A 25,855-nucleotide genomic window follows, 5' to 3' on the forward strand; every position below is an offset into this window, starting at 1 on the left:
CGGGTTGACGTCTGGGGTGGTTCGAGTTTCAAAACTGAGACATGCCAGGGCTGAGGCTTCACCGCACAAAAAGACGCCCGGACAGAGAAGCCTCCCCACAAAGCGCTAAACGAACACGTTGCAAATGTGAGTAAAACATCAAGTTTTCAAGGCTCGCCCAGCAGGGTGCTAGAGAGACCTTCAGGCCTGCCACATGGAGGTCCAGAATCACCAGGGGAGGGTCCGGCAGCTCTGGGGCAGCGGCGTCCTGTTCCCGAACGGGCACCACGGGCTTCCCCCCTGCCCAGACGGGGCGACGCCCCGTGTGCACTGACCGCCACCCCTGCTCTGCACACACACCTAAGGGATACGGAAGCAGAGGCCGGACGGGCAGACAGCGTGTGCGGGAGGAAGTGGCACTCCAATATGAGCCTGACAGGGTGGGGGGATTCATCATGTGACGGGCGGGTCACTGCGGGACAGGGCTGGCCTGGAGCTCTGGAGGAGCAGAGGGGCCTGCGGGGACTCACCCACCCTCTGCCAGAGCCCATGGCCTGGGGGGGTGGGGATGAGGGCTGGCTCCTCCCGCTCGTCTGAGGACACACAGCGCCCGCCTCTGGGCGCCAAACACTAGGTTCCGGAACCAGAACAAAACCGAACGGGAACCAGGAGAACGAACCTGAGGCCCAGCTGCCTGCAGACCACCTCCGCGTCCGTGTCGTCCCACTGGTCGCCGCACACGGTGCCCCACTGGCCCGCGTGGAACAGCTCCACGCGGCCCTCGTGCTCGCTGCGGCCGCCGGCCAGGCGCAGGGCTGGGGACGCTGGGCCTGTGCCGCAGGAAATGGGAGACAGTGAACCCCGCACGGTGACACGGAGCCAGGACATCAGTTCTGCCCCGCTGCTTCCCCGCCCCCGGCGACTGGGTGACATCACTGAGGGAGCCACGCCGGTGACGCGGGCGCACGCTCGCGTCTACTGACGGTCACCTCAGGCGGGCAGAGCGCCCGGTCGGAACTGCGCTCGCAGCAGCAGCACGGAGGGGGAGCAGCGCCAGCGCACCTGCCCCCACAACCCCAGGACCCGGAGGGGGCACGGGTCACGGGTCCTCAAGAACCCGCGGCCGCAGGGGTCTGGAGCAAGAGGGTTGCTCGCCGCGGGGTACCCTGGCGTCTCTGAAGGACGCCGGTAGCTGCGGGGCCTTGGTGGGCGCGTGGGACTTGGGAGTCACAGACGCGCGAGCAAGAGCGCAGGAGGACAGCACTGAGCTCGGGAGGCGGCGGCACGGCGGCCTGTTCTGTCTGGAGCCAAGGCGGCCTGTTCTTTCTGTCTGGAGCCAAGGCCGTGCCATGGGAAAAGGCTGAGAGCAGGCTGGGTCCCTGCGAGGCGGTTCAGCTGCGTCTCCTGCCGAACGCCAAGCATCGATCCCCAGGAAATGGGCTTCTAATTGGCCCTCAGGGTCCCCGGCTCCCAGCAAGTGCTGTCTGGACGCTCGCCCTGCTTCCGCTGCCGCCGCCCGGGGGGTCTGCACGGGGCCTCGGAGCACGGCTGGCGGCCGCACTCCCGCCTGGTGCCCCCCACCCCCCATGTCAGCTGGTGCGCGTTTGCAAAGCATGAAGAAGGGTTCATTCAACCAGCATGGCTGTCCTCAACGCTGTACATGAGCTTCTTGTAACCAGCCGACGGCTGAGTCACGGTAGGGAACACATTTACGCACGTTATTACGTGTGTTTTTCCCTTAGGAAGCTTGGAGACTGTAGGAAAATGATGGGAAAGTGTATACACTTCCTGTTTGTGTTCCATCCTCCCCCGCCTGTCCGCCCCTACCACCAGGCGAGCTTAGGGAAAACAGGAAAAAGATACTCCGAGGGGGGACTGAAAGTCACCCCACCCCAGAACCACTACGGTCCACCGCCTCGCATTCTAGGCCGTGGTTTTTTGCAGAACACGCGGCTCTCTGGCCGTGCGTGTGACCGTGAGGACACAGAGAAGCTCAGGGACGAAGCTGAGTCACCGCCCCCCACCCTGCCGACACACACGCACAAAATCGCGTGCGAGACAGCACGGTGGGGTGGCCGGCTGTGTTTCCCTCGCAGACAAACAGAAGTCCAGGCGCCTTCGTGGCGGTTGCTGTTTCCTACGACCCGGACCCCTGGGCACGCCCCTGCCCTGCCCTGCCCTGCCCTTGGCGGAAGGCAGCGGGTGCCAGATGACAAGGCACCGAGTGTCATTTCCCAACTGAGAAGCGCGCTGCGGGTCAGCCACTGAGCCTCAATGGGACTCAGGGTGCACCGACCCCAGCCGTGTGCTCTCTCGTGCCCAGGTAGTGGCCGGTGAGGGCCTCCTTGTCCAGTCTCCTTCCAAATCCATCCCAGCATTCCGTGTTTTACAGGTGCTTATACATGACCTCAAATGTCTATCTGCAACCACAGTTTAAACACGTGGGGAGCTTATACGGATTAGAAAGAGGTTTTTTTTAAGTAGATAAATGTCCCAAAAGAAAAACAATTGTCGTCTCCCAGACCTGACCGTGTTAAGCACTGCACCGACCAGCCGGGACACAGAGCAAAGGCGAGAACCTGCAGAGAGGCAGCTCCCCGGGAGCCCAGCTGCATCACCTGCCTGCGAGGCAGCGATGCGCAGCCGGTTCCAGCCGCACGAGCTCTGCCCAGAGGTGGAGACGCAGAGGGAGCGCAGGGGACTCACAGGACTTGCGGATCGGCCGGCACCGGGCCGCCCCACAAGGGCTGCGGGGCTCAGAGCACACCTCGCACGGCCCCGGGCCTCGGTCCCCAGCTCCCAGCAGCCCCCAGGGGCAGCTCTGCGCGGGGTCTCTGCGGGTTCCGTGGCGGGAGCTGCGCTCTCCCTCCCGGACACCTGCCCCCAAACCGAGACCCCTGCCCGGCGCTGGCTGCCAGCTCTCCAGGCCCTGGGACGTCGGGTCCTGCTGCCGTCTCCACGGAAAACCCAACAAGGGACCTGGTGACCATGTGTGTGTGTGTGGGGGGGGCCTCGGGTTGCGCTCGCGTATTAAGCACACAACGGCTCCCCACCACTGGCCACCTCGCGGCCAGCACACGGTGTCACGGGGGACCTTGCCCGAGGGAGCAACTGACTTTATGACACTCGGGGGGGGGGGGGGGGGGGCGCTGGTCCCAAGACCACGTTTCACCATGTGACGGGACCGTGTTCCGCTGTGGTTGCTGTGTTTCACCTTTGGCTTCAGGGCGCCTTTCCGCGCCCAAACAAGTGTTTCATACACGGTGTGGGACAGACGGCTCTGTGAGCGAACCGGATGAAAGGGAGAACGCTGATCGTGAGGTCGGGCGCGCCCCAGGCGGCCACGCGCGCCGCCGTGGCGCAGACTATGGAGCTGTGGCTGAGGGGCGCGACCACTCAGGCGCCCCTGCTCCCGCCCGGTCAGGAAGGGGTCCCGCCCCCTCCCACCGGCGCCCCGCCCCCCTGCAGCCCTGCCGCTACGGACCCAGGGGCGGTGCACGAGAACGCGCGCGTCTTCTCACCAGGGGAGGGGCCACACCGGACGGTGGCCACCAGCGCCGGAGGGCACGCCCCGCCGCGCCAGGCGTGCCTCTCGCAGAGCAGCAGGGCCTCCTCGTCACCCCGGCAGCGGACGTCGCCCCAGAGCGCGGGAATGGGGCCGGGGCCGGAGAACGGGGCGTGCGTCGCGGCTCCTCTCCTTCTGGAAACACAAGGATCGAAGTTAGGTTCACCGAAGGCAGGTGCATGTCCACCGACCACTTGGGGGTTTGAAAACGGCAGAGACCCGCGGAGGCGGGTGTGGGGGGGAAGGGAACGCACAGCGGATGGGTGGCGCGGGTTTCCGGGAACCCCAGCTCAGGCGGGGTCCCCGAGGAAAGCCGCTTCGTGGGTCCCGCACGGCCCAGGGCCGATTTTAGGGGACCGCCGGCCAACACAGCGCCTGTGCAGAGGGAGCTGGGGGATGGGCGTGTGGGGGGGTGTGCCACGCGAGCTGAGACCGGGTTCTGGCGTGGACTCGGCCGCGGGTCACCCAAGCAGGGTCTGCCCGAGCTCCGCCCCTGACGTGGCCGGGAAGAGGCCTGGGTGCGTGAGGAGGCTCCTCACTCCAGGCCTTCGGCCCAGCAGCTTCAAAACGGTCGTCACTCCTGCCCCCAACTGTCACTCCTGCTCGCCACGTACTCGAGATAACGGCAAGGGGGGGCCACCCCTTCACAGCCTGAAAACCCTCCTGCACGCCGGGTGCCAGCAGGCCTTTGAAACCGGCAGGTAACTCACAACCCGCAGGTAGGCGCTGCTTCTCGCTGGCCTCATCGGCAGGCCTTTGTGTGCACACCCTGACGCTAGGGCTTAGGAAGATTCAACGGCCGTCTGACGAACACGGCGGCTCTCCAGCTGTCCCCACACCACAGCTTCCGCCGGCCGAACAGCTCGGCTGCGAGTGCAGCTGCAACCCGGCCACGGGTGCACGGCCGGCCCTGTGACTCTGCGGCCCCGCTTGAGGAGTGGGCGCTCCGGGGAGCTGCGGGCGGGCGGCTGGTCCACAGTGTGTGCCTGCGGCAGCCCGGTCTGACGGCTCCTCCACCTGCAGGCCAGGAGCCACGCGCCCAGCTCTCCTCTTCTATAGACATGGCTCAGAGGACCCTCGTCCCCCCAGACCCCGGCACTGGGTGGGGTGTGCACCGGGCGGATGTGCGTGTGAAGGACACCTGACACCCACCCACAAAGCAGCTCTGACCTCGGGCCGCCCTCAGGTCAGCATTGTTTGTGACCCACAGGCTCACTGAGGAAATCGGCGATTAGCATTCCTGCATCCATCCCCCAGTTCCTGGGTCACAGGCTCCGCCTCCTCCTCCCCCAGACCCACACCAGCCTCACTGCACACACTGCTGTCTGAGGAACAAAACCTAAGGCTCGCAGGTCCGTCTCCGCCCGAGCACTCGCTCCTCGCCCGCCCGCCCTCGTGCGGGAGGGCAGCAGGGGCCGGCCGGCCCTGCTGACCTCACCACAGCAGACTCGGCTCCCCTCCGTGTCCCCGAGCCAGACACTCCCGCCCACGGGGCGTTGATGCGAAGTGTCTGTGAACAGCAAACCTCTGTTCCACACCTGCCCTGCTCCTGACGAGGTGTGTGCTTTCTAAGACATCCGGCGATACAGACCAAGGGGAACGGACGGCGTGCACTGAGGGAAGCACGCGGCACAAGAACAGAACAACAGAGTAACAACAAAAACAAACCCTTCGGTTGCCCAGCGGGAGCCCGGGCCCCCGCGCGAGCCCACGGCGGCTGCAGTGGGTGCCCAGGGCTGCGGGCGGCCGCCCCCTCACCGTCCCCCCCTCAGCGCGGGGTCTGGGGGCGGCTGCAAGTAGCCAGTTAAAGCAAATGACAGCGACCTAGGGCCACGTGGCCCTGGAGCGAGAATCACGATTAGAATCAGGTTCTGTGCTTCCTGGGACCAGTTATCTGCTTAGAGGGAAAGACCCGGAGATGCCGTCCTGGCCTAGGTCTCCAGGCGCTGCCAGGCGGAGGGCGCAGCCCCAAGCCCCGGCCCTGCTTGGCAAGGGGAGGGGGGAAGGGAGGGTGAGGAAGGGAGACCGGGGCCCACCCCCTTCTCAGCAGCTTGCGGAAGGGTCTGGGCCAGGCAGGAGAGGGGGGGACTCACCCGGGCTGCAGCTGGTGGCAGACGACCGTGGCGGCGGCGTCGTCCCAGTGGCCACTGCAGATGGCGCCCCAGGCTCCCCCGGCCCACACCTCCACCAGGCCTTCCGACCCGTCCGGGCCCCCGCGCAGCCGGACCGACCCTGGAGGGGAAAGAACCCGGGCCCTTTAATGGCAGGCGGCGGGGACGTGCGGACCACCGGTCTCCCGTGGTCTCCTTTCCGCCCGTGAGGGCTGAGCGGGGGCTGGGTCGCTGCCGCCCTCACGGTAACACTGGTCAGTGTGCTGCCGGCTGTCCGGGCAGACAGCAGTGCCCCTGTGGTCTCGGCAGGTGAGACGTGGAGGTGGGAGCCGCAGCCCCGCCCCGCCCCACCGGGTGTTCCCGTCACCCGCGCACCCGCCGTCTCCGAGGGCGCTCAGCCGAGCACACGGCCCGACTCGGGGCGCTGCCTGTGAGCTCGCTGCCGTGGGCTGGGTCCCCCGTCCCCCGGGGGGTTTCCTGCCCACGGGGAGAGTGAGGCGCTGTCCCCCTTGACCCTCCAGCAGCGTAGCCCACGGGGAGGTCTGCGGTCCCACAGGCGTGACCTGACTGTGGGCACACGGCCTGGTGCCGGGAGCCTCAGGGGCCGGCTCGGGCAGCGCGCTTTGGGGGAACGGGCCCCTGGCGTGGCCTCCCCTTGCACGCCGTCCCGGAGTGGATCACTCTTTTCGGTCTTTAGAAGAGCAAACACTTGAACCCAAGGACCACGGGGAAAAGAACTTGCAGTCCTACCCACTCAGGGAGGGCCAAGGCCCCGGAGGACGGGCAGGCCCTGAGGGCAGCGACCGACACATTCCAGCAGCGACAGCTCAGCTCGGAGAACTCGAGAACTCCCGGGGAAAGGCACTTGGAAAGGCCTTTACTTCGCAGGCACCGAAATGTAGTCCCACCAAAAATCCTGGCATGTGTGGCATATGTCACAGTTGTTTTGTGTGCATTTCACATAATCTTCCAAAAACAGTGGATTCACGGCCGATCCATTCATTCCACCTGCACTGGCCTGACCATCGGCCGCCATTCCCGCCTACACCGCCGTCCTCGGAAACGTGCCTGTCTGAGAGGCGCACACCCTCCCTCTCCCGACAAGTGCGGTGCCCGTGACTCGCACCGCGGGCAGCAACCCACGGGGCGGCAGAGCACTGCCGCGCCCCCACGACCCCGGGCGGAGCACGGCCCCGCCCACGCGCCCGCCCCCTGCGGCCCACCGGGCCCCCTAAGTTTCCTCTCCTTTTGTCCTCGTTGTGTTTGCACAGGGAAAAGAAAAGGAAGAAAAGCCTGCATGTTTTTAAATCAAAGAGACTGGAAATCACACGCACCAGACCGAACACGCGCCAGTCCGTGCTCGGACCTCGGAGACGGGACCTCGGGCTACAGACGGGCCTTGGGACCCCCCGGGCAGCTCCACACACCCCTGCCACTGCGGAGCTCGGGCAGACCTCGGGCAGACTGGCCGGGAGGGCGCACTTCCCCGCGGTGGCGCTGGGTGGCGCTGTGGGGGTCGCACGAGGAGACCCTCACGCTGGCCCCGCTGTTCTCCTGGGCGGGGCCGTCTCGGTGCGGGCTCAGAGCCCCGGCCCCTCGAGTGCACCTGCCTGTTGGGTAAGGGTCCTCCTCCCGAGAGGGGCGCCCCCGCTGCGCCGCTCCTCGCAGAGCCAGAAGCGGCCCCGGTGTGTTCTAAAGCCCCGCTGCACATTCTCTCCCCACGCCGCGCACACTCCCCCGGGAGTGGGGGACCAGAGAGCCCTGCCGGCCGCCGTGGGCCAGGCGTTCCGAGGGGGTGGGCTGCTCCCGGCCGACAGGTGAAACACAGGAGACGGCACGGCTGCCCCGAGTCTGTGAAAGCACTCGGCAGTCCCACAGCCAGCGGGTGGCATCGCTGATTCAGGGGTTTCACTGTGGGGGGGCGCTCACATCCCACCCGCTGGTTCCTTCGTGTCTCCGCTGTTCGGTCCCTTGCCTCCGGGAAGCGCACGCGGCTGTCCTGCAGGTCTGGGGCTCTGTCTGGGGCTCTGTCTGGGGGTCCCCCAGGGAGCATCAAGCCCAACCCCGGGGGGGGGGGGTGAGAGGCGTGGCGGGGCCAGCCGTGCCCGCACTCGGGGTGCAAGGGCAGAGTCGGTAAATGAGTGCATCGGAAACCTGTGGCGCATTTGCACGATGGAGTTCTGTGCGGCAGACAGACAGACAGAAGGACCCCCCACCCTTGGCCACGGCACGGGTGGGACGGGAGAGCGTCATGCTCAGTGAAGTAAGCCAGGCGGTGAGGGGCAGATACCGTGTGATCTCACCCTTAATGGAACCTAATTAAGAAACAACACAGACAAGCAAGCAAAGTATAACCAACGACACTGAGATTACGAACAATCTGACAGTAGCCGGGGGGGGGGAGGGAGGGGGGAGAGGATAATGGGGGGAGGGGGGAGGGTTTCCGGGAATGACTGTGAAGGACACACGGACAAAAGCAAGGAGGGAGGAAGCAAGGGAGGGAGGAGGGTTTGGCCGGGGTGGGGGGAGTGGTGGGTGGTAAATGCAGACAACTGTACCAGAACAACAATAAAATAATTTTTAAAAAGACTCAGAGAGCAACAAATCACGACAGTGTCTCAGCTCTGAATGCCACTTTTCTCCTCTCTGCATCCGTATACAAACTATGAAACACAGTATGACAGCAGGACAGTGGGAGCCCGCCAGTGTTTGCGGAACGCGAACGGCGAGCCCTCACTGGGAACAAGCTCTCTCAGCCCGTGCTGAGGCCGGGCGGGCTCTGTGCTTCACACCACACAGACGTCTCTCGGCCGCATTGTCATTCCGGCCACGGCCACGGGCAGAGCGATGACTTCATTCTGTAGGGGGACAGTCGGCTGGTCTCAGCCCCCCCCCCCCCCAGGGCGCTGCTGTGGCTCGGGCACTGACGCCAGGGGAGGACCGGCAAGCAGACCCGCCGCGGGAGGAGCGCGGCACCGTGAGAGCCGACCTCCGAACCCCCTCCGAAACCCGGGAGCTCTGCGGTCAGACTCCCCCTCGGAAACCCTAACCCCCCGCAGCTCGGATGGAGAGCTGCCAGTTATACTTCAGGGACGTTTACACTTTGAAGGACGTGAGGTTTTCTTCTGCAGCTACTGAACGAAGAAAGGCTTCGCATTCAACAGAATCCCAGGCTCCCACGGGAGCACTGGTGTACGGCGGATTTCTCCCTTTTGTGAAGTCCGTTCACGGGGTGCCCGCATCCCCACAAGGCTGGGGCGCCGGACCAGCCCCCCCTCCGTGCCAGCGAGCCCCGCTTCCCCAGGGAGCACGCGCACAGCCGGGGAGCCGCGCTCCCGAGAGAGCGCCGCTCGGCCACGTGCAGCTGCCTCGTCCCGGGGTCGCTCCTGCCTCTGCCCCCTCCCGCCCTTTCTTCCCGTCTGGGCCAGGCTACGGACCGCTCTCTGCCCCGGGGTGTGAGCAGCACTCCCACAGGCTTTACTTTGGCCCAGAAGTCCTGCCGCACTTTTTCAGATAGAGGTCAATGCTGGGAGAAAAGCAGGTGTCACGCATTTTCCCACTCGGGGTCGTGGGGAGGTCGCCACATTATATTTAATATCTCCCTTTGCAGAACAAGCCATCGGAAACTCGACCTCCTCCTTGGCTTTGCCTCTTTTGTGTAAATATTGTAACGCCTGGGAGGCAAGCTGATCCAGATAGAGAACACACGTCCCCCAGTGCACGTGAGCGTGTGCACACACACAAGTACACACACACGGTGGCCAGCCAGAGACAAGCCCACACCCAGGCACGCAGAGCCGAGCCCCGCAGGGAGCCCCCCACCAGCCCTGACGACCGCACACACAGCTCACCTCGTGCGTTCATTGCCAAGGCGCGGAGGCGTTTGCCCGGTAACTCAGTGCTGCCCCCACCACCCCGGGCACCGCAACCCCGCAACCACGCGACACGGCAACCCCGCGCCCTCCCGCGGCCAGGCCAGCTCCGCGCCCGCCCCAGTCCTGCCGCCAGAGGCCGCTCACCGTGTCCGCAGTCGCAGTAGCCCCAGTCCGCCCGGCCCCGGGCGGTCGGGTAGAAGCACCAAGGCTGGCCCGCGCCTTCGGGGCTCCGGCAGAAGTTGTGGCGCTGCCCTCGCAGGGGAGCCCAGCCCTCTGGGGGCGACCGCTCCAGCAGGGACGGCACGTCCGCCCAGCGCAGACATGGGGCGCCAAAGTCCGTCTCGTTGACCCAGGGCCCGCCGGCAGGGCAGTCCCCAGGGTGCGGCCGGGACGCGCGCACCGCGTGCAGGGGGAGCGGGTGCAGCGCACCAGGCGCCGGCCGGGGCCGCGGGGCGCGCGCAAGCAGGGACGCGGGGGGCCTCGGCGGCCGCTGCAGGGGGGGTAGGTGGTAGGGAAAGTGGGGAACCGCAGCGGGAGGGTGGCGATGGCGGAAGTGGAGGGGGTAACCGAGGGCCGGACCGGAGCTGACCACTTCAGGGAGCGCCCCTAAAATCAGAGCCACCACCAAGCGGACAGGCGTCATGGTGCCAGACCAGCGCGGTTTGGTCCATGCCCCCGGCTCCTCGGGTCCTGAAGAAGGGGAGGAGGGACGGGGCGGGGCTCAGCGTGCCTGGAGCCCCCGGCCCGAGCCCCCCGCGGCCCCCGCGCGGACCGCCTCCCCTCCCCGCGCGCCTCCCCTCCCGCGCGCCTCCGCGCCCGCCGCTCCGGGTGCTGAAGTCTGGAGCTCCGCTGAGCGCCGGCTGGACCGCAGCCCAGGTAGCCGGCGGCCGCGCAAGCCGGAACGCCGCCGCCCCCTGGCTGCGGGCGGGGACTCCGCTCCGCCCGCTCGGCTCCGGCGGTCAGCCGGCCCGGCCGGCCGCCCAAGCCGGTCGCTGGCACCGCCCAACGCGACCTCGCTGCTCCGGAGCCAGGCCGTGGTGCCGATGCGGGGGACGGTCCGACCGCCCTGAGCCAGCAGGCAGCACAGCCACAGTCCACAGCGCCCGGCGGCCCCGCCTGGCACCCGCCCCCGCGCGGGCCTCCTGGCCTTGACATTGCCCAGAAAAGCGTGGACGCTCGGGCTGCAGCTCCCCGCCGACAGGCCCCCGTGGGGGGAAGCGCTGGGGCCCACGAGGTTTACTGAGCTGAGCTCCTGCAGGACAGGGCGCCCCGGCGCCCGGCGCTCCCCACCGCGGAGGCCCAGTGGCAGACGCTCAGGTGCCCCGCCGCCGGGGTGGGGGGGGGGGCGGGCCGGAGCTTGTCCGCTTCCTGCCGCCCCCTTTCCTCCCGGTGCCCGGGCAGCTCCGGTCGTGCGGTCACTACTGGGCCGCCAGGAGGCCCGTTAATGCCACTTTCCCTTCTAAGCTGAGGAGACGCCCCCGCCCCCCCACACCTGTCCGGCTGCGCGGGGCAGAGGCCTGTGGCCGAGCCTGCCGCTGCCTCCCCAAGCCGGCCGTTTGTAGCTGCTCCGTGGGCTCGCCCTCAGTCCCCGGAGCCCCCCCGCCCTGAGACAGCCCACCCACTCCACAGAAACGCTGCCTTAGGATCTCAGCAATCACGGTCGCTGGCGTCTGAGGACCCCTTCGGCCGCCCGGCTCGGCCGCAGGACGGTGACCGCTCACTCTCGGCGGGGGCTGCGCCAGGGGTGGGGGGAGGGGTGATGGCGTGGGGGGGGGGTCCTGTCCCTTGTCTGCAGCACCCACCGGAGCAAGTCTGAGCGGCACTCGCCTGTTCGCTGTTAAACCCAGGTCTCCAGTGGAAAATGAGCTAATTCCCTGCACCAAGTTCAAGGAACCCATCTTAGTTTAACTTTTGCAAACGACCTTATGAGGGTTTAGTGGTCCTATTAGTGCAATATGTGACTTCGCCTCGGTTCCCCCGTGGTACCCGTGTGTATGCAGGACGCTTCACTCCGGGCGCCCCTGCCCCCCGCTCGGGTTTTTCACGAATGCGCGCCCGGCTCCGAAGCGGGGCCAGCAGTGCACTCCGGGAGGGGAGAGAAGGCGAAACCCCTGCGTGTGGGGGGAGGAGGGGGCTGGCCTAGTTTAGCTTTGCTGGCCAGTCCCGGACCCTCGATGTCGCCTGTCGCCGGTGACCGCTCCCGGGGAGTCCCCCTCCCCCGCCCACCCGCACTTGCCCGCCCAGGGCAGGCTCCCCGGTGCCGCGGGCAGAGTCCCCGCGTTCCCTTCCGGGGGGCTCCTGGGGCTGCAGGCAGACCCCGCTCTGCACGCCCGCATAGGTGAAGAGGGGTCGCGGAGGAGGAGACTGCCAGAGCCCCGGGGGCAGGCTGGCGCCCCCACCCCCGCCTGCGCTGCTCCAGAGGGGCTGCGGGTTGGCTGAGGCCCCGCCCGCGGCGAAGACCAGGGAGCCGGCGCCCACGGAGTGGGGCGCGCGCCGGACGCGGCACAGGCGGGGCCCATCCGCGAGGCCCTGCAGCGCACGCTCCTTAGGAAACGGCAGCTTCCTAACTGGACGAGGAGCCGAGGGGACTCGGGGTGGGTTTTGTACCGTTTCACAGGCAGAGCGGGACGTTTACGCAGACGCGCCGCGGACTAGCACTCCGCTCCCTGACACCGCCCGGTCCCTGCCCCCCATTCCCCCTCGCTGCTGCCCACAGGGGAGGGGGACGGCGTCCAGTCCCGCTGCTCGCCCCCCCACCAGGCACCCACACAGGGGTGAGCTGGCGGGGGCGGGGCGGGGCCGGGACAAACCCTCCCACCTCCAGGAGGCTCTGCCTGCAGCGCACAGCTCTCCCTGGGAGCCCCAGACCCTCTCCTCCGCCTAGGAAGAGGGAGGAGGCAAGATGAACCCCTTTAGAACTCCGAGTACCACCCCCATTCTCCCTGCCCCCCAACCCCCCCCCCCCGCCCTCCCCCACCCCGGGCAGCAGCACGGAGGCAGGGGAGGGGCGGAAAGAAACAAAGACGTCCTGACGGACTCACACCCCAACAGAGACGGGGTGCCCAGGAGGCCCCAGGACCGGGCCAGTCGCCTCTGCCACAGGGTCCCACGCTGGTCTGGGGCGGCGCCCCGGGCCTAAACCTGGGGGGAGGTCTCCCTGCCCCAGGGCAGCCGGCAGGTGAGGGACTCCGTCAGCCCAGCCGCACTCTCCCTCCGAGGCAGCTCGGAGGACCAGGACACTTCACGCGCACGTGGGCTGCATAGTGCACGTTGGCTTGGAAACCTAACCAGTGTGCCTGTCCTTTTCACCGAGTTCCAGAACCCGACACACGAAGGAACCTCTGGGGAAGTTCCATGCACAGCCTGGGTGCTGCCTGCACTTGAAGCCCCACGAGCCTCCAACTGCACGCCCGACGGCAGCCTTCCCAGTGCGGCCCGGGTCGCACCGCGTGGCGCCTGCCTGGGGGCTGCTGCGGGGGGCGTGTGGTTAGAAGACAAGGTCAGGACTTTGTGGGGGACGGCTTGGGGGGAACACGGTGAACACATATGCAGTATCTCGTTAAAAGCTCAATAGACCCAAAGACCCAGAAAGCGAGCAGTGAACCACCACACGGGTGGTGCAGGGACTCAGAGGCAGAGGCCCCTGTTAGCCCGAGGCCTCTGGCCGTGGAAGTCAGGTTCACAGCCCGGCCTTGCCCCGGCCCCTCGCTTCTCCGGCGGCCTCGGCCAGGAAGAGATCCGAGGCCCGAGAGGCAGCAGTGGCCTGCGGGGGGGGGGGGGGGGGGTCAGGCACAGAGCTCACTCAGCCAGCCCAGGGCTGCCAACCTCCCGGGCCGCGGCCGAGGGTAAACTCGGACCCTGCCTGGGTCACCCTACTGACGATGTCCTGAGAGTCACCTGGCCTGTGCTCTCCTCAGAGTTAACCGGAATGTTATAAAACAGAATACTTGCTAGGTGTTGAGGTGTTTTTAAAAGTTTAGCTAACCTTGGTGTAATCCCTACATAAAAATTAATTCTGCAGATTCGCGTGCAGAGTCACCCAGATCACACGGACGAGCAGATGAGACACGGCGACATGGACAAAGACACAGCTCTCTCTCTCTCTCTCTCTCACACACACACACACACACACACACACACGAAGTCGCCGCAGCCTGGCACTCCAACCGGCGCTCGGCCCGGCCGAGCTGTCACTCACGGTGGGATCTGCGGCGAGTCACCCCACTTCCCGAGGCCAGAGCTCGACCCGGGACAGGGCGCAGGAACCCCGCTCTCAGGAGAGGTCGCTGAGAGGGCACGCGCACGCCGTTGACACAGCGCCCGGAAAGCGCCCGCCGGGGAGCGGTGCCACGGCCTCGGTGCCCGTCCCTGAGCCCTCGGCCCCCGGCCTGCAGTGCGGGCACCTGGGTTTCCCCCGCACTGAGTACCGTGGGCGCACACCGCCCCAGGAACGGCCGCCGCCCACACAGCACAGGGCCGCTGGGGGCAAAGGGGTCCTCCTCCTCCCACCACGGCATGTCCCGCTCCCTGGGGCCAGCACGCTCCCCGGGGCGAGCACGCTCCATCGTGTCCTGTCTGGCTGCAGGGGAACCGTGCACTTTTATCAGTGCGTTCGGGTGTCCGGGCTCCCAGGGAAAGACCCAAAGTGTCCCAGCTGCCTGACAAGACCTCACGCGTCAGCCGTCTGCAGTTAACCTCTCGGAGCAGGGACAGAGGGGTTGTGGGGCTCAGCATCCCTGCACTGAGTCCGGGGGGAGCAGCGTCCGGACGAGGGGACGCCTGCTGACACTGCCTCCCGTGCAGGCCTGTCCACGTTGCAACGCGGCTGAAGACAAAGACAGCTGAGGCCAATCCAAAACGGCCGCTTCGATGAGGTCACACACCTTTTCCCTTAAATCGTGTGCACCGTCCGTGACACGAACAACTCCCCGCATTTTGCAATGTGACAGTTCCTTGTCCGAGAAATTAAGTGGCACACATTGTTATCATTCTCCTGGATACCCCAACCCAAACAAACAGCCCCAACCCACCAAAAGGCTTATTTACATTTCTGCATACCCCTACTATAACAACCAGAAACAAAACTTGCTGGCCGAGCTGCAACCGGGAAGAATGTCCCTTTCTCCCCCATGTTCATAAATCAGTTACATTGTGAAGGACATGTGGCCTCGTTTGGGGACTGAGAGACACAGTTTTGAAACAGAGACTCATTGGCAGTATTTATAGCTGAGTTGTATAGTAAAACAAACCCAGGGCATTGGAAACATGACGTTACCCTAGTCTTTATTTTTAGCAGGCTCAGAAACCTCTGCCCAGCGTGAAAAGGCCTCTCTGTGACGCAGTGCCCCGGGCTGCCCCGGGCTGCCCCGGGGTCATCAGCAGGACGGAGCACGGCCAGCCAGGAAGACAAAGCCCGGCACACGCGGCCGGCCGTGTCGGAGCGCACAGCCACGTTTACGCCGAGGGGGCTTTTTGGGAGGTGCCGGGTTTCATCTCAGAGCCTAAAATAAAACATATTAACCAGTAAGGTTTGGTTCCACGAAAGAATGCCTGTTAATGCGACACATGTGTCTTCTGGAATGCTTGTCTCAAGAAACATTGTAGGCAAATTGTTTCAAAGGATCGACACTGGCTTTGAGTGACGTCAGCCTCTGGAATGTAACGAGCTCAACGGGGCATGCGGTGATTGCAGAAGAAATGCACCTGTTAGGAGACAGCTCTCTCGCAGAGCTGACGTCTGAACTCTGACAACACAGAAACCCGAGCAACAACAACAACATGGGTTTTAAGAAGGTAACTCTTTAATGCCCCGTTTCAGTCTTGAATGTGACACAGTGTTGCAAAGCCACACTTTCTGACTCCCTTCCGCTCCCCGGCCTGGTGAGCCCTGGCCCAGACTTCAGACTCGGAGCCCGTTTAGCCGCATACAACGCGGGGCAGGAGGAGAGTCAGAGTAACGACTTGACAACTCAGGCTGAGCGACAAGAGCTGGCGTTCACCGAACACTCATGTTCAAGTTCCTGCACTAACCACACTTTCAGTCATTCCTTCGATAATATATTGATCCTTCCCAAGTTCTGTAATGCAGGAGTCGCAGTCCCAGTGAGAAAAGAACCCTGACGTTCACGGCGTCCAGCCGGCGTGCCCACGTCCGCTCTGGCAGCGCAGACCCTCGGCGCGCCGTGTCGCGGAGACCCTCGCAGACCTCGTTGCCCCACGGAGCTCTAAGGAGCTGCGGCCTCACCACTGAGAGAAGCAGGTGGCAGAGACCTGAGCTCCCGGGGCCTGGTGACTGAGTTTATCAGGAGGGTCAGCACGCGTGAGCCCGCTGAAATACAGAGCTGCCCTGCCGACACGCGGGCGGCCCCACGGTGATGCAGCTGAGGGGTGGCCACTGCCGGCCCCTGAGCTGCGTGCCCGCCCTGGCCGAGACCTCAGCGCATGGGCGATCGCTGACGGGGAATGGGCAATCGCCAGCCCGGGCTCCGGGTGCGAGAGGGCCTGCGTGCACGGCCCTCCCGGCAGCCCGCTGCTCTGCAGACCATCTGGGCCTGTGGCACGGCCTCTCCGAGCCCCTCCGACTGGCACGAGGAGCTCATGGGAGGGTGTCTGTGAAGCGCTCGTTTGCAACCTGGCTGGTTTGCTCCCTCAGTTTATCTTTACACACACAGACAATACTCTGCATGGTGGTGATGACAGCTAAGTGAGGGGACATGCCACCGTTTGGTGGACGGCCCACGGACCGTCCGCCCACGGGCCTGAGGCCAAACCGCACCCGACGGCCTCAAGGCTCAGAGCGTTGCTGGGCCCTGAGCTGCCCGCCGGCCCCTCGGAGGGACCCCGGCAAGACCGTGACGTGCAGAGTGGTGACAAGGGCTGCGCTGGCCGCTGCGCAGGGCCCAGCAGGCGGCACGGCCTCTGGTCCATCTGTCCCTTTGTGTTGGCGCCACAGCTGCTCGGCGCCCGCAGGAGCTGACGGTCCCGCCTCCCTGCTCACACGGGTTCAGAAGCCGGACTAGGGGAGGTGGACAGGAAAGGTCGTCCCAAACCCCCTCGCCCAGGGTGCACTTGGGGTCCTGGGGTCTAGTGAATCATGTGTGATTAACTAAAACCTCAGCTTCCTTGTGAAAGTGAGCTTTGTCTTTCAAATGGCCGAGCAAAGGAATTCAGACCGAATTAAAGTGTTCTCGAGCCTCTGAGACCGAAATAATATGTAAATAATAATAATATGACCTCTCAGGACTAAACTACGTACGGATGGATACTCCTGGGCTCCCGTGCAGAGGTTTTGGCTGTTTTTCACTTTATTAAACACATAAACCACCACTTAGTCCGGTAAATCTGACGCTATGTCGCTTTATTTTTTTCCAGAGAAGATGTCGGTGGTGCCACCTCATGCTCCTCTGGTGCTGAAACGCTGTGACGACCGTGACCCTGCAGCTCAGTCAGTCACGGGGCCCCACCTGGTGCCCCAGCGCGGCAGCGAGGGCCCGTCCTTGCTCTCGGTAGCAGGACGCCTGCTGCCCCGCCCCCCCCCCTCCCCGCTGGGGGTGTCAGCTCCTGTCTCCTGTCCTGCTGGCACAGGCACTCCCCGCCCGGGGTCGCCCTCCTCTCCCTCCAGGGCCGGCTGGGGGTCCTGGCCGGCCCCGAACCCTCAGCAGACCCCAGCTGTCCCCTCAAGTCCCCCGGGCAGCGAGCGGAAACCGCTCTGCTGACTGGCCTCTGACTCGCTGCCCTCTGTGCGCTGTCTCCGGCCACACTGGGCTCTCGCTGCTGTCGCTGACCGTGTCCCTCCAGCGTGCCGAGGTCACGGCTGGTGCAGGACTCTCGGACTGGCGGCTGCCTCTTCCCAGGGGCCCTCTCCCGGGCTCCCCAGGGCCAGCCCCTCACCGCCGGGACCCCAGTCAGGTGCCACCCCCCCCCCAGACAGCTCCTCCGCGCCCCCCCTGAAGCACTCCGCCCCACGGCTTTCTGACGTGGCCCCTGCCCCGGCCTGTGCTGGCCGCCCGACCCCACACCCTCACAGGTGAGCCCAGGAGGCCGGGGCCTGGTAGCTGGCTCTCCGCAGTGGCTGCAGCTGCTCCGCCGATTCTCTCGAAGGAATGAAGGAGCGGACCGACGTCTTCGTCTGCACCCTGCCCGTCTGAGTCCCCCCGACTCCTCGAGGCCCGTTTTCCCCTCTGTGAATGCCCCCCGGGGGGACTGCAGCCCGCGGCGACGTGCACTAAAACGGGGGCCCCACTTTTGGAAGCCCCAGGCAACCTGGTGGGACGCCCCGCCGTGCCACCCTGAGTTTCCATGTTGGCCAATGCCCCCCCAAACAGCTGCCCGGGATGTGGGGGGGACCCAGTCAGTCAAGGTCCAGGCAGTCCCCAGGGACCCCCGGTGAGGATGCCATCCCTTGGGGCATCGGCCCCTCCCCCGAAGTGAGCTCAGGCCCCCAGGAGTGCCACCAGCCGGCTCAGGACAGTGAGGGGCCCAGCCAGGCCCACGCCAGGCCGAGCAGGTAGCAGGCCCCCAGCCAGCTGGGCATGGGTGAAGCAGGTGAGTGTCGAAGAGCCCTGTGCGGCTGCCTTTTCCACGTTCTTCCCTCTGGGGGTCTTCTGTCTTCCCCAGAAGTGGGCCGCCAGGGACAGGCCCCAGGGCCTGGTCCCCGCCGCGGTCAGACACAGCCGGCTCCCACACCCCCTCACGGCCGACGCGCTTGCGTCTGGACACGGGCAGGCTGTCGGCGTCCGCAAGTGGCTAATTTGGCGAATTCCTTTGTGCTGGAACAGAAACCCCTCGGGCCTCTTCTCCATTGCCTCCGGCCTCAGCTGTAGCTGCTTGAGCTGGCCCTCCGCTCTGGAGGTCGGCCACGGAAGCAGGGCGCAGGTGAGGCGCTGGGGGTGAGGGGTGAGGGCCAAGGCTGAGCCCGGCCCAGCCAGAGCCAGGGGCAGCTCAGGCCCGCAGCTGCGCCGGTGCGGCCACGGCCTGCGGGGCGCGGAGAAGCTGGGCCCTCGGTGCTTCTCCTCCTTCTCACCCTCCGGCCCTGGCCGTTCTCCCCACGTTTTCCAGGCATTCCCCCCCACCCCGAATGCTCTCTGTCTGGGTCCCCACGCACATGTCACGGGGGTCAGCCTCAAAGCGCCCCCCTCCCCCACCTTCCTTTCCCTCTTCCACGGGGGTGCTCCGTTGTCCTTGTTCAAACCCCTTTTGCACTCAGTTGCTTGTGTGCGGGTACACCAGCTCCGAAAGCTCCCCTGAGGACGGCACAGAGGGAAAAGGGGAGGAGGCCAGACAGACAAAAGGAGAGCCGGGCCTGTTTCTCGTCTTCCTGGGGGGGGAAGGGGAGGGAAAGACAGAAACCAGCAGCCCCTGGGGGAGACCCCCGACTCCCCCGGCCCCTCCTCTCCCTGGAGGGCCCGGACCTTCAGCCGTCCCCACGGCGACCTCTTCCCGATCTCCATCGGGCAGAGGAAGGGCCCGCCTCCCGCGTCTGTCCCGCGCCCGCACTGCCACGCTGACCCGGGACTCCGCACTGTGGCGCGGTGTGGCGCGGTGTGGCGCGGTGTGGCGCAGTGTGGCGCGGTGTGGAAGGTGTGGAGGCAGCTGATCCAGTGCGGCCGCAGGGAAGGAGACCAGCGTCCCCAATGCTCCCCCTCCTTCCGGGTCGGACGCGGCGCCACGCCAGGCTCCCCAGCCCCTCGGGGACCCGGAGCCGCACAGTAAACACACGAACGCTAACGAAGGCTGATGAGAAAACAAGGGTTTTAAGTACATTTAGGATTTTGTGTTGGGCTGCAGTCACAGCCACCCTGGGAGCCCAGCAGGGCAGGCGGGTGGACCCTGAGCACTGAGCACAGGACCGCACTTCTCCGTGGAGACGCAGGGAGAAGGGGCGTGTGGGAGTTCCCAAGGGCAGTATTTATGGCACCGTAACTGGTCACACAGGCTTATGATGGGGTTGCCAATGTCAGCTTTCCAAGTGGAATGAGACCACTCTGAGAGTGAAGCGGTGGGGTCTATGTGCTGTGGTGGGCGGGTCTCGGCCCCACTCCCCTGGGGCCCCAGGAGCCACGGGGCATGGTGACCGTGGGACGGCGCAGCCCTCGGCGGCTGTCACCCAGTGGGGGGGGGGCCCTTGGGTCCGGACAGAACCAGCTCTGCCGCGCGGCCGTGGGCTTCCTCGCTCGGCTGAGGGTGGGCTTGTGGGGAGGAGACTCGGAGACTTGGGTCTGGTGAGGGCTGGCGTGACCGTGGGGCGCACGGGCGTGTGCAGAAGGCCCTGGGGTTCGGAGCAGAGAGCATGGGCGTGGCCGGGAAGAGCAGAGCGGCTGCTGGGCTCCCGAGAGCACGAAGGTGGGCGGAAGCCACTGGAGCGCCCCCACGGGCCGCGGGCCGCCCAGCGAACAGGCGTGAGCCCGGACTAGGGGCAGCAGTGGAGTCCAGGGGAGGCCCACACGCAGTCACACGACTGGGACCAGTGGCGCTGCTCCTGGGGATGACAGGCGCACTCAGTGGGTGTTATGTCACTTCTCGCCACAGCAGCTCTCCAGGTCGCCGCCCTGCATGATGCGCTGGGGTGGGGGAGGGGGTGCAGCGTGCAGCCGCCCGTGGGCGCTGAGGCTCCCTCTCACCTCCAGACAGACGTCATGGGGCTTTCGAGTGTCACCAGCGACGTCTGGGCCACAGCACAAGTGTGAGGGCACCGCGGCTCGGGAAGGCCTGCACGAGGGTGGTGAGTGCTGCGTGTTCCCCGGTCTGGCCGCTGTGGCTGGGGGTGGAACACAGCGGAGCCCAAGGGCCCGCCGCCGCCGGGGAGAGAGACATGCGTGGGAGGAGGCATGCCAAGCACGCTGATCCTCTGCACTGCTGTTCTCAGCACACGCAGCCCTCGGGCCCTGACCTGCACATTCTTTCACAGTGCGGCGCTGGGTCCGTTTAAAGTCCCCAAATGTGCTCGAGGCACAGGAATAGAGTGACAGCTGTCAGCGTCGGGCTCGGGCCCCCTGGCAGGTCTGTCTGGTCCACAGAGCCTGCGGGTGCCTGCCCGCAGCCACGCCTCTGAACCCAGAGCCGTGCTCTCCACCCGCAGGGGCTGCTGGGAAGGACCTTCTGGAAAGGTCGCTTCCACCCGGAGGGCTGCTTCAAGGGGGGGGGGGGGGGGGGTTCTGCCGCGAGTGTGTTTACAGCACCGCCGCCCCTGCTCCGCCGCGTCCTGTTTGCATTCCACTCCGGAGTGCGCCGCATTCCTGCGCCGTCTGCTCCCTCTCACCCCCCCGCCGCGCTGTGCGCCCCGGGGTGCAGGGCTGTCTGGTCCACAGAGCGTGCGCGGGTGCCCGCCCGCAGGGGCTGCTGGGAAAGGCCTTCTGGAAAGGATGCGTCCGTCAGTCCGGAGGGCTGCTTCAAGGGTGGGGGGGGGGGGTTCTGCCGCGAGTGTGTTTACAGCACCGCCGCCCCTGCTCCCCCGCGTCCTGTTTACATCCCACTCCCAAGTGCGCCGCATTCCTGCGCGTCTGCTCCCTCTCACGACCCCCCCACCCCGGCGCTGTGCGCCCCGGGGTGCAGGGCTGTCTGGCCCTTTGCATGCCCAGGGCCCTGGCCGCGTCCAGTCACAAGTGGGCACTTAAATGTCCACCCGTAAAGCGCACGCCTGGAACGGAGTTTCTCAGCCTCGGCACTGCTGACATTTTGGGCGGATGATTCTTCCCCACTGGGGTGGGGTGCTCCGCCGCACACCGCGGGACACAGAACCGCACCCCGACATCCCCGCCCTGGGCGCCAGCAGCCCGACCCGCCCACCCAGCGTATCTCCAGACACTGCCAGACGCCCCGCGGGCAAGAGCACCCCGACCGAACACCAGCGACGGAGAGGAATGCACGCACACACGCACGCACACACGCACGCGCGCACACACGCACGGAGAGAAACGCGGTGCTTCTCACTTATTGGTTCCCAGTGCGCACCACTCAGCCTTCCGAGAGCGGTGTGGTCGGGTGGCCACGCCGCTGTGCGGCCACTGCAGCGCGCAGGTCCGCCGGGGCGGCGGGCCCGCTCCCTCCCAGCCCTGTGGTTCGCTGCCGCCGGACACGTGGTCTGTCGCCGACCCAAACGCCACGCGGAGCAGCGCTGCGTGTCTAGCACTTCCTCTGCACAGGCAGCAAACACACAGCCGGAGCACAGCCCAGACGATCAGAGGGTGGGCGGTCAGGGGCGAGCCTCCGCCCCCTCCCTCCACCGAGCAGTTCTTCCCAGGGCGGGAACCGCACCCCCGCACACACACCGCCGCCGGCGGCGACGGAAACTGGTAGGTGTTCCTTCTCGGACAAGAGAGCGACACCCACTAAAAGTGTAAACGTGCACAGCTGTGCTGCTAAGGCCTGGGAGTCCGTGTAGGCCCGGAAGTCCTGCGTGGAAACCCTAAGCCCCCACAGCCGGAGCGCCAGTGGGCGAGGCCTTCGGGTTGATGAGGTCACGGGGGTGGAGCCCTCTCCAGGGGGACCGGGGCTCTTCCCAGAGATCCCTGCGATCCCGAGCCCCTCCCCCACTGAGGAGCAGTGGGGGCAGCGAGTAGGGAGGCTCCCGTCCCCGCCCCGCAGGCACCCTGGCCTCTGACCCCGGCCTGCAAACTGGGAGCAGCACGCCGGCCCGTGGCGCCCTGCCAGAACAGACCCAGCGGGCCGCGACCCGTGTGTGCTCTCAGTCGTAAGGACTGCAAGACACAGAGAGGCCCTTCCCTTGTCCCTGGGAGACAGACGCGGATACGGGAGACGTGGAAGCCCACCCACGCACACGCACGCTTCCACCCCGATACTCCGACGATTTCACGGGGTCTTCTAAGAAACAGCAAGGTGTGGACGGCGCGGTCCTCGGACTTCCCTGCCTCCCCAAACCTCTCCGGACAGATCCGCTGCGCAGTGAGACCGCTGAGCAGGCAGCGAAGGCGAGGGGGCACAAGCAAACCGCTGGGCGGTGGCCCACAAGGCCAGCGGCTGCTGACCACCGGGACCCGACCGCGCGGCAGACGTCAGTCCTGCCCAGCGAGCCCAGCGCGGCCCTTTCGCACGGCGGGCGGGGCGGGCTGCGGGGAGGAAGGCCTCCACAGCCGGTCACAGCCGAGGCGTGGGGAGTGTCCGTGGGGACTCGGGGCGAGTGGGATGGCCTGAACCCTTAGGATGGTGACGCCTGGAGACACGTCCGGAGAGATGCGAACGGGCCGGCCGCGCGGAGGTCTGGTGGGGCGCCTGAGACCCCTTCACCGTGCCCGCAGCCCCGTAAACAAGGCAGCGGGGGGACCCCACTCGCCGCAGGCATTTTACAGTCAGGGCCGAGAGCAGCCCCGAACAGCAGCTGAAGCGCGTAAACGAAAGCTTTTCCCCTCGCGCAGTCCCAGCCCACAGCCGCCCTGGTGAGCAGAGCAGAGCAGCCGGTGGGGTCTGGCGGCCAGGCCTGCCCGCGTGCGAGCGCAGAGGGCGCGGCCCGCGCGTGGTTGCCCCCCGGAACCGCGGCCGGCCACACCGGCCACCGTCTGCGCTTTAAACAGGGTGACGCCGGCCCACAGAATGAGTTGGGAGGAATCCCCTCCTGCAGTCTCCACAAGGGTTCGAAAGGACTGGTACCACCTCCTCCTCGAGTGTTTGGCAAAAACTCACCAGTGATTGTCTGGTCCTACACTTTTGTTTGGTGGGTTTTTGTTTTTTTTTTAATCACTGATCAGTCAGCCTGTTCAGATTTCCTGTTTCATCATAATTCATCCTGTAGGTTGGAGGTTTCTAGGAATGTACCCATTTCTTCCAAGGTGTCAAATGTGTTGATGTGTGCTTGTCCACAGCAGTCTCTTGTGACCCTTTGTGGTTTTGTGGTGTCGGTTACCCCCTTTCATTCCTCGTTTTCCTCGAGCCCCCCCCCCCCCATGAACTGAGCAGGCTCCCACGGAGACAGGAGCAGCAGGTGCAGGGGACTGGCGCCAGCAGCAGCACCACACTGACTAGGGTTTCCAGGGCCCCTGCAGTTCGGGGCACCCCCCTGGAGCTGGGTTTTAGCTCCGGTCTGTCCCCGACCCTGTTTCGCAGACGTGCCATTAATTCCGTGACTCATTGGTTATCCTTCCAATAAAATCTCCTACTGGCCTAGTTTTCCCAGCATTTGTTGTGTTCAGCAACTCTTACATCCATACCTCTCCACATTTTGGAGTGTCAGATTAAATACTTTCTTACATTAAACACAGACTTGATAGCACTGACATTTTTTTGAGTAAAATTTCTAAATGTTTTTTTTTCTGGCCTTTCACATAAACGCCCGTCTGTGTGGTTCCGGAGGGCAAAGGAAGCGGTGAATGAGCGTCCCGACGACTCCTGCGGGGTGACGGAGGCGGGGGCTGTCCTAGCGGGGCAGGTGCTTCACGACGAGAGGAGGAAGCGCTTTTCTGTTCGCACGTCCTTCTCCGGGACGGGCAGCTGACGCCGTAAGGTAAGGGTCCGGTTAAGTGGCCGTGACCGGGCCCTTCAGCGAGGATAACCTGCCCACCACCCACTCAAGACTGGGCGTCACACCGGAGCCGGCCCTGTGAGCCGCCCGAGTGCGCGCAGTGGGGCTGTGCGTGTGGGGAGCGGGCAAGGTCTGGAAGGGGGGGCTGGAGAGACAAGGAGACCAGAGCGTTCGCTGGGACAGAGATGGCAGGCCAGCGGCGATTAGCGGGCCCACCGCTCACAGACGGCGCCTTCTCCACCGTTTCCCTCCGCATGTGCAGCCCGTCACGACTTCAGAAGGCTGTTCCCGGTCCTGCGCACTTAAACTCAACAGTCTGCCTCGGAGGTCCCGTCACCAACAATAAACTCAGCTGTGAATTTCAGTAAGCTCTTGCTTAAATCTGTTCTCATTCCATCTCCTCATTTAGCTTTGTCTGGGGACGTCTGTGAGACACCGTGACAAATGCGTCCCCGCCCCCGAGAGCTGTCCGAAAATACAGCCCGATGAGGTCGGACCCTGGCCGTCTGAGCAGCTCCCTGAGCTCCGCCCCTCCCGAAATAAGACTGAGCAGTTTATCTTGGAATTTCTGAGATGTCCTACTTTCAGAACATTCCAATTACATATTATTCATTGTCCAGGGGTAATTTTCGTGGCGTGGGAGTTTCAACTTATTTAGAATATAGCACACAAAGTCTGCATTAAATGAAAACCGTATTTGTGACTTCCCACAAAGACTGGACAACCACATTCTAAAATCATTAGCAATGTTACTCGGCTTACAGAGTCGTGTCTCTTTCATATTTTTTAAGGCAAAAATCTTTAATTTACTTGGAAAGAAAAATGCTTGTTATTGTCTCTGTACTAGGCTTCGAGGTTCATGTTTCCTTCCTGTACAGATTTAGCTAAAGATACAATGCATTTGATTTTTAAGGAATAATAAAAATATGACACTCGCAAGTTTTTAAACTTGGGCCTGTTTACAAAGGCTTTCAGTGTTTGCAATATCGTGTTTCTGCTGTATCCAGTCTGAAAAACCAAGAGTCTGCACTGTTCATCAGCTCAGCGCTCACGCACTCCCTTACACAGGACATTCGCGGAGCGAGGCGGTGAGCCACGGAGAGCAGGACGCACCCTCCAGCTCTCAGTGCGTGCGGCCCGGCGCGGGGCGGCACACGGTAAACGCAAAAGCGGAAAGTGTGTTGCAAGCCGGATGGCGGTTGCTGATATGGAACAAGGAAGCAGGACAGGGGACACAGGGCGGGCACGAGGCGACGAGGGCATTTCCACGGCTCGCTGCGGATCTGAGCTGTGGGCTTCCTCGTCCCCTCTCGGGGACAGCCCCGTCTGGGAGGCGCACGCGGCGCCGCAGGGCCAGGGCCCTCGGCGAAGCGACCCACCTGGTGTCGGGGGGAGCCCACGTGTCTCCCGGACAAGACAGCCGTTGGGGTTCGGCCTGACGGTGAGTCACACGTCTTAGCACAACGTTCACTAGTGATCCGGACGTTCTGGGGCACGAGGTTAACTGGGTTCCGGCCGCTTTCCGAGATGCCAGAGCTCCCTCCTGACAAGTGTACTGTGCTGGTAAAGGTCCATCCGTAAGTGTGCGTTCGGGCCTTTGAACACACCTTCCGCAGAAACAACAGTGCGTACAAGGATGTATATATATTCAAGTGTGTTGTTTAGGTGGAGATGCAACTTATCAAAATAGCAGGAAATAATATTGTCTCCTTTTACAGAGTAGAATAAAATGGAAAATCCACACCAAAGAATGGGATTCCCTTCTTCTCACTTGAAGGCTGTCGCTACAGAAGATTGAATCCACTGAGAGGACAACAGAGAGAAAATGAGGACAACGCTCCGTTGGCTGGTGGCA

General features: G+C 64.8%; 1 protein-coding gene across 1 annotated transcript in view; it reads right to left on the reverse strand.

Annotated features, from left to right (window-relative positions):
• The window catches only part of PRSS12 (serine protease 12), a 29,746-nt gene extending 19,337 nt beyond the window's left edge, over positions 1-10,409 (reverse strand). Inside the window, exons 1-4 of the mRNA XM_028521539.2 lie at positions 9,675-10,409; positions 5,638-5,776; positions 3,501-3,679; positions 659-809 (exon numbers count right to left, since the gene is read on the reverse strand). Coding sequence (XP_028377340.1) covers positions 659-809; positions 3,501-3,679; positions 5,638-5,776; positions 9,675-10,173 — 968 coding nt within the window. The 5' untranslated portion in view covers positions 10,174-10,409. The remainder of the gene's footprint in view (positions 1-658; positions 810-3,500; positions 3,680-5,637; positions 5,777-9,674) is intronic.
• Positions 10,410-25,855: the final 15,446 nt, after the last annotated feature.

This window comes from Phyllostomus discolor, chromosome 8 (genome assembly GCF_004126475.2).
Source record: "Phyllostomus discolor isolate MPI-MPIP mPhyDis1 chromosome 8, mPhyDis1.pri.v3, whole genome shotgun sequence".
NCBI classification, from domain to species: Eukaryota; Metazoa; Chordata; class Mammalia; order Chiroptera; family Phyllostomidae; genus Phyllostomus; species Phyllostomus discolor.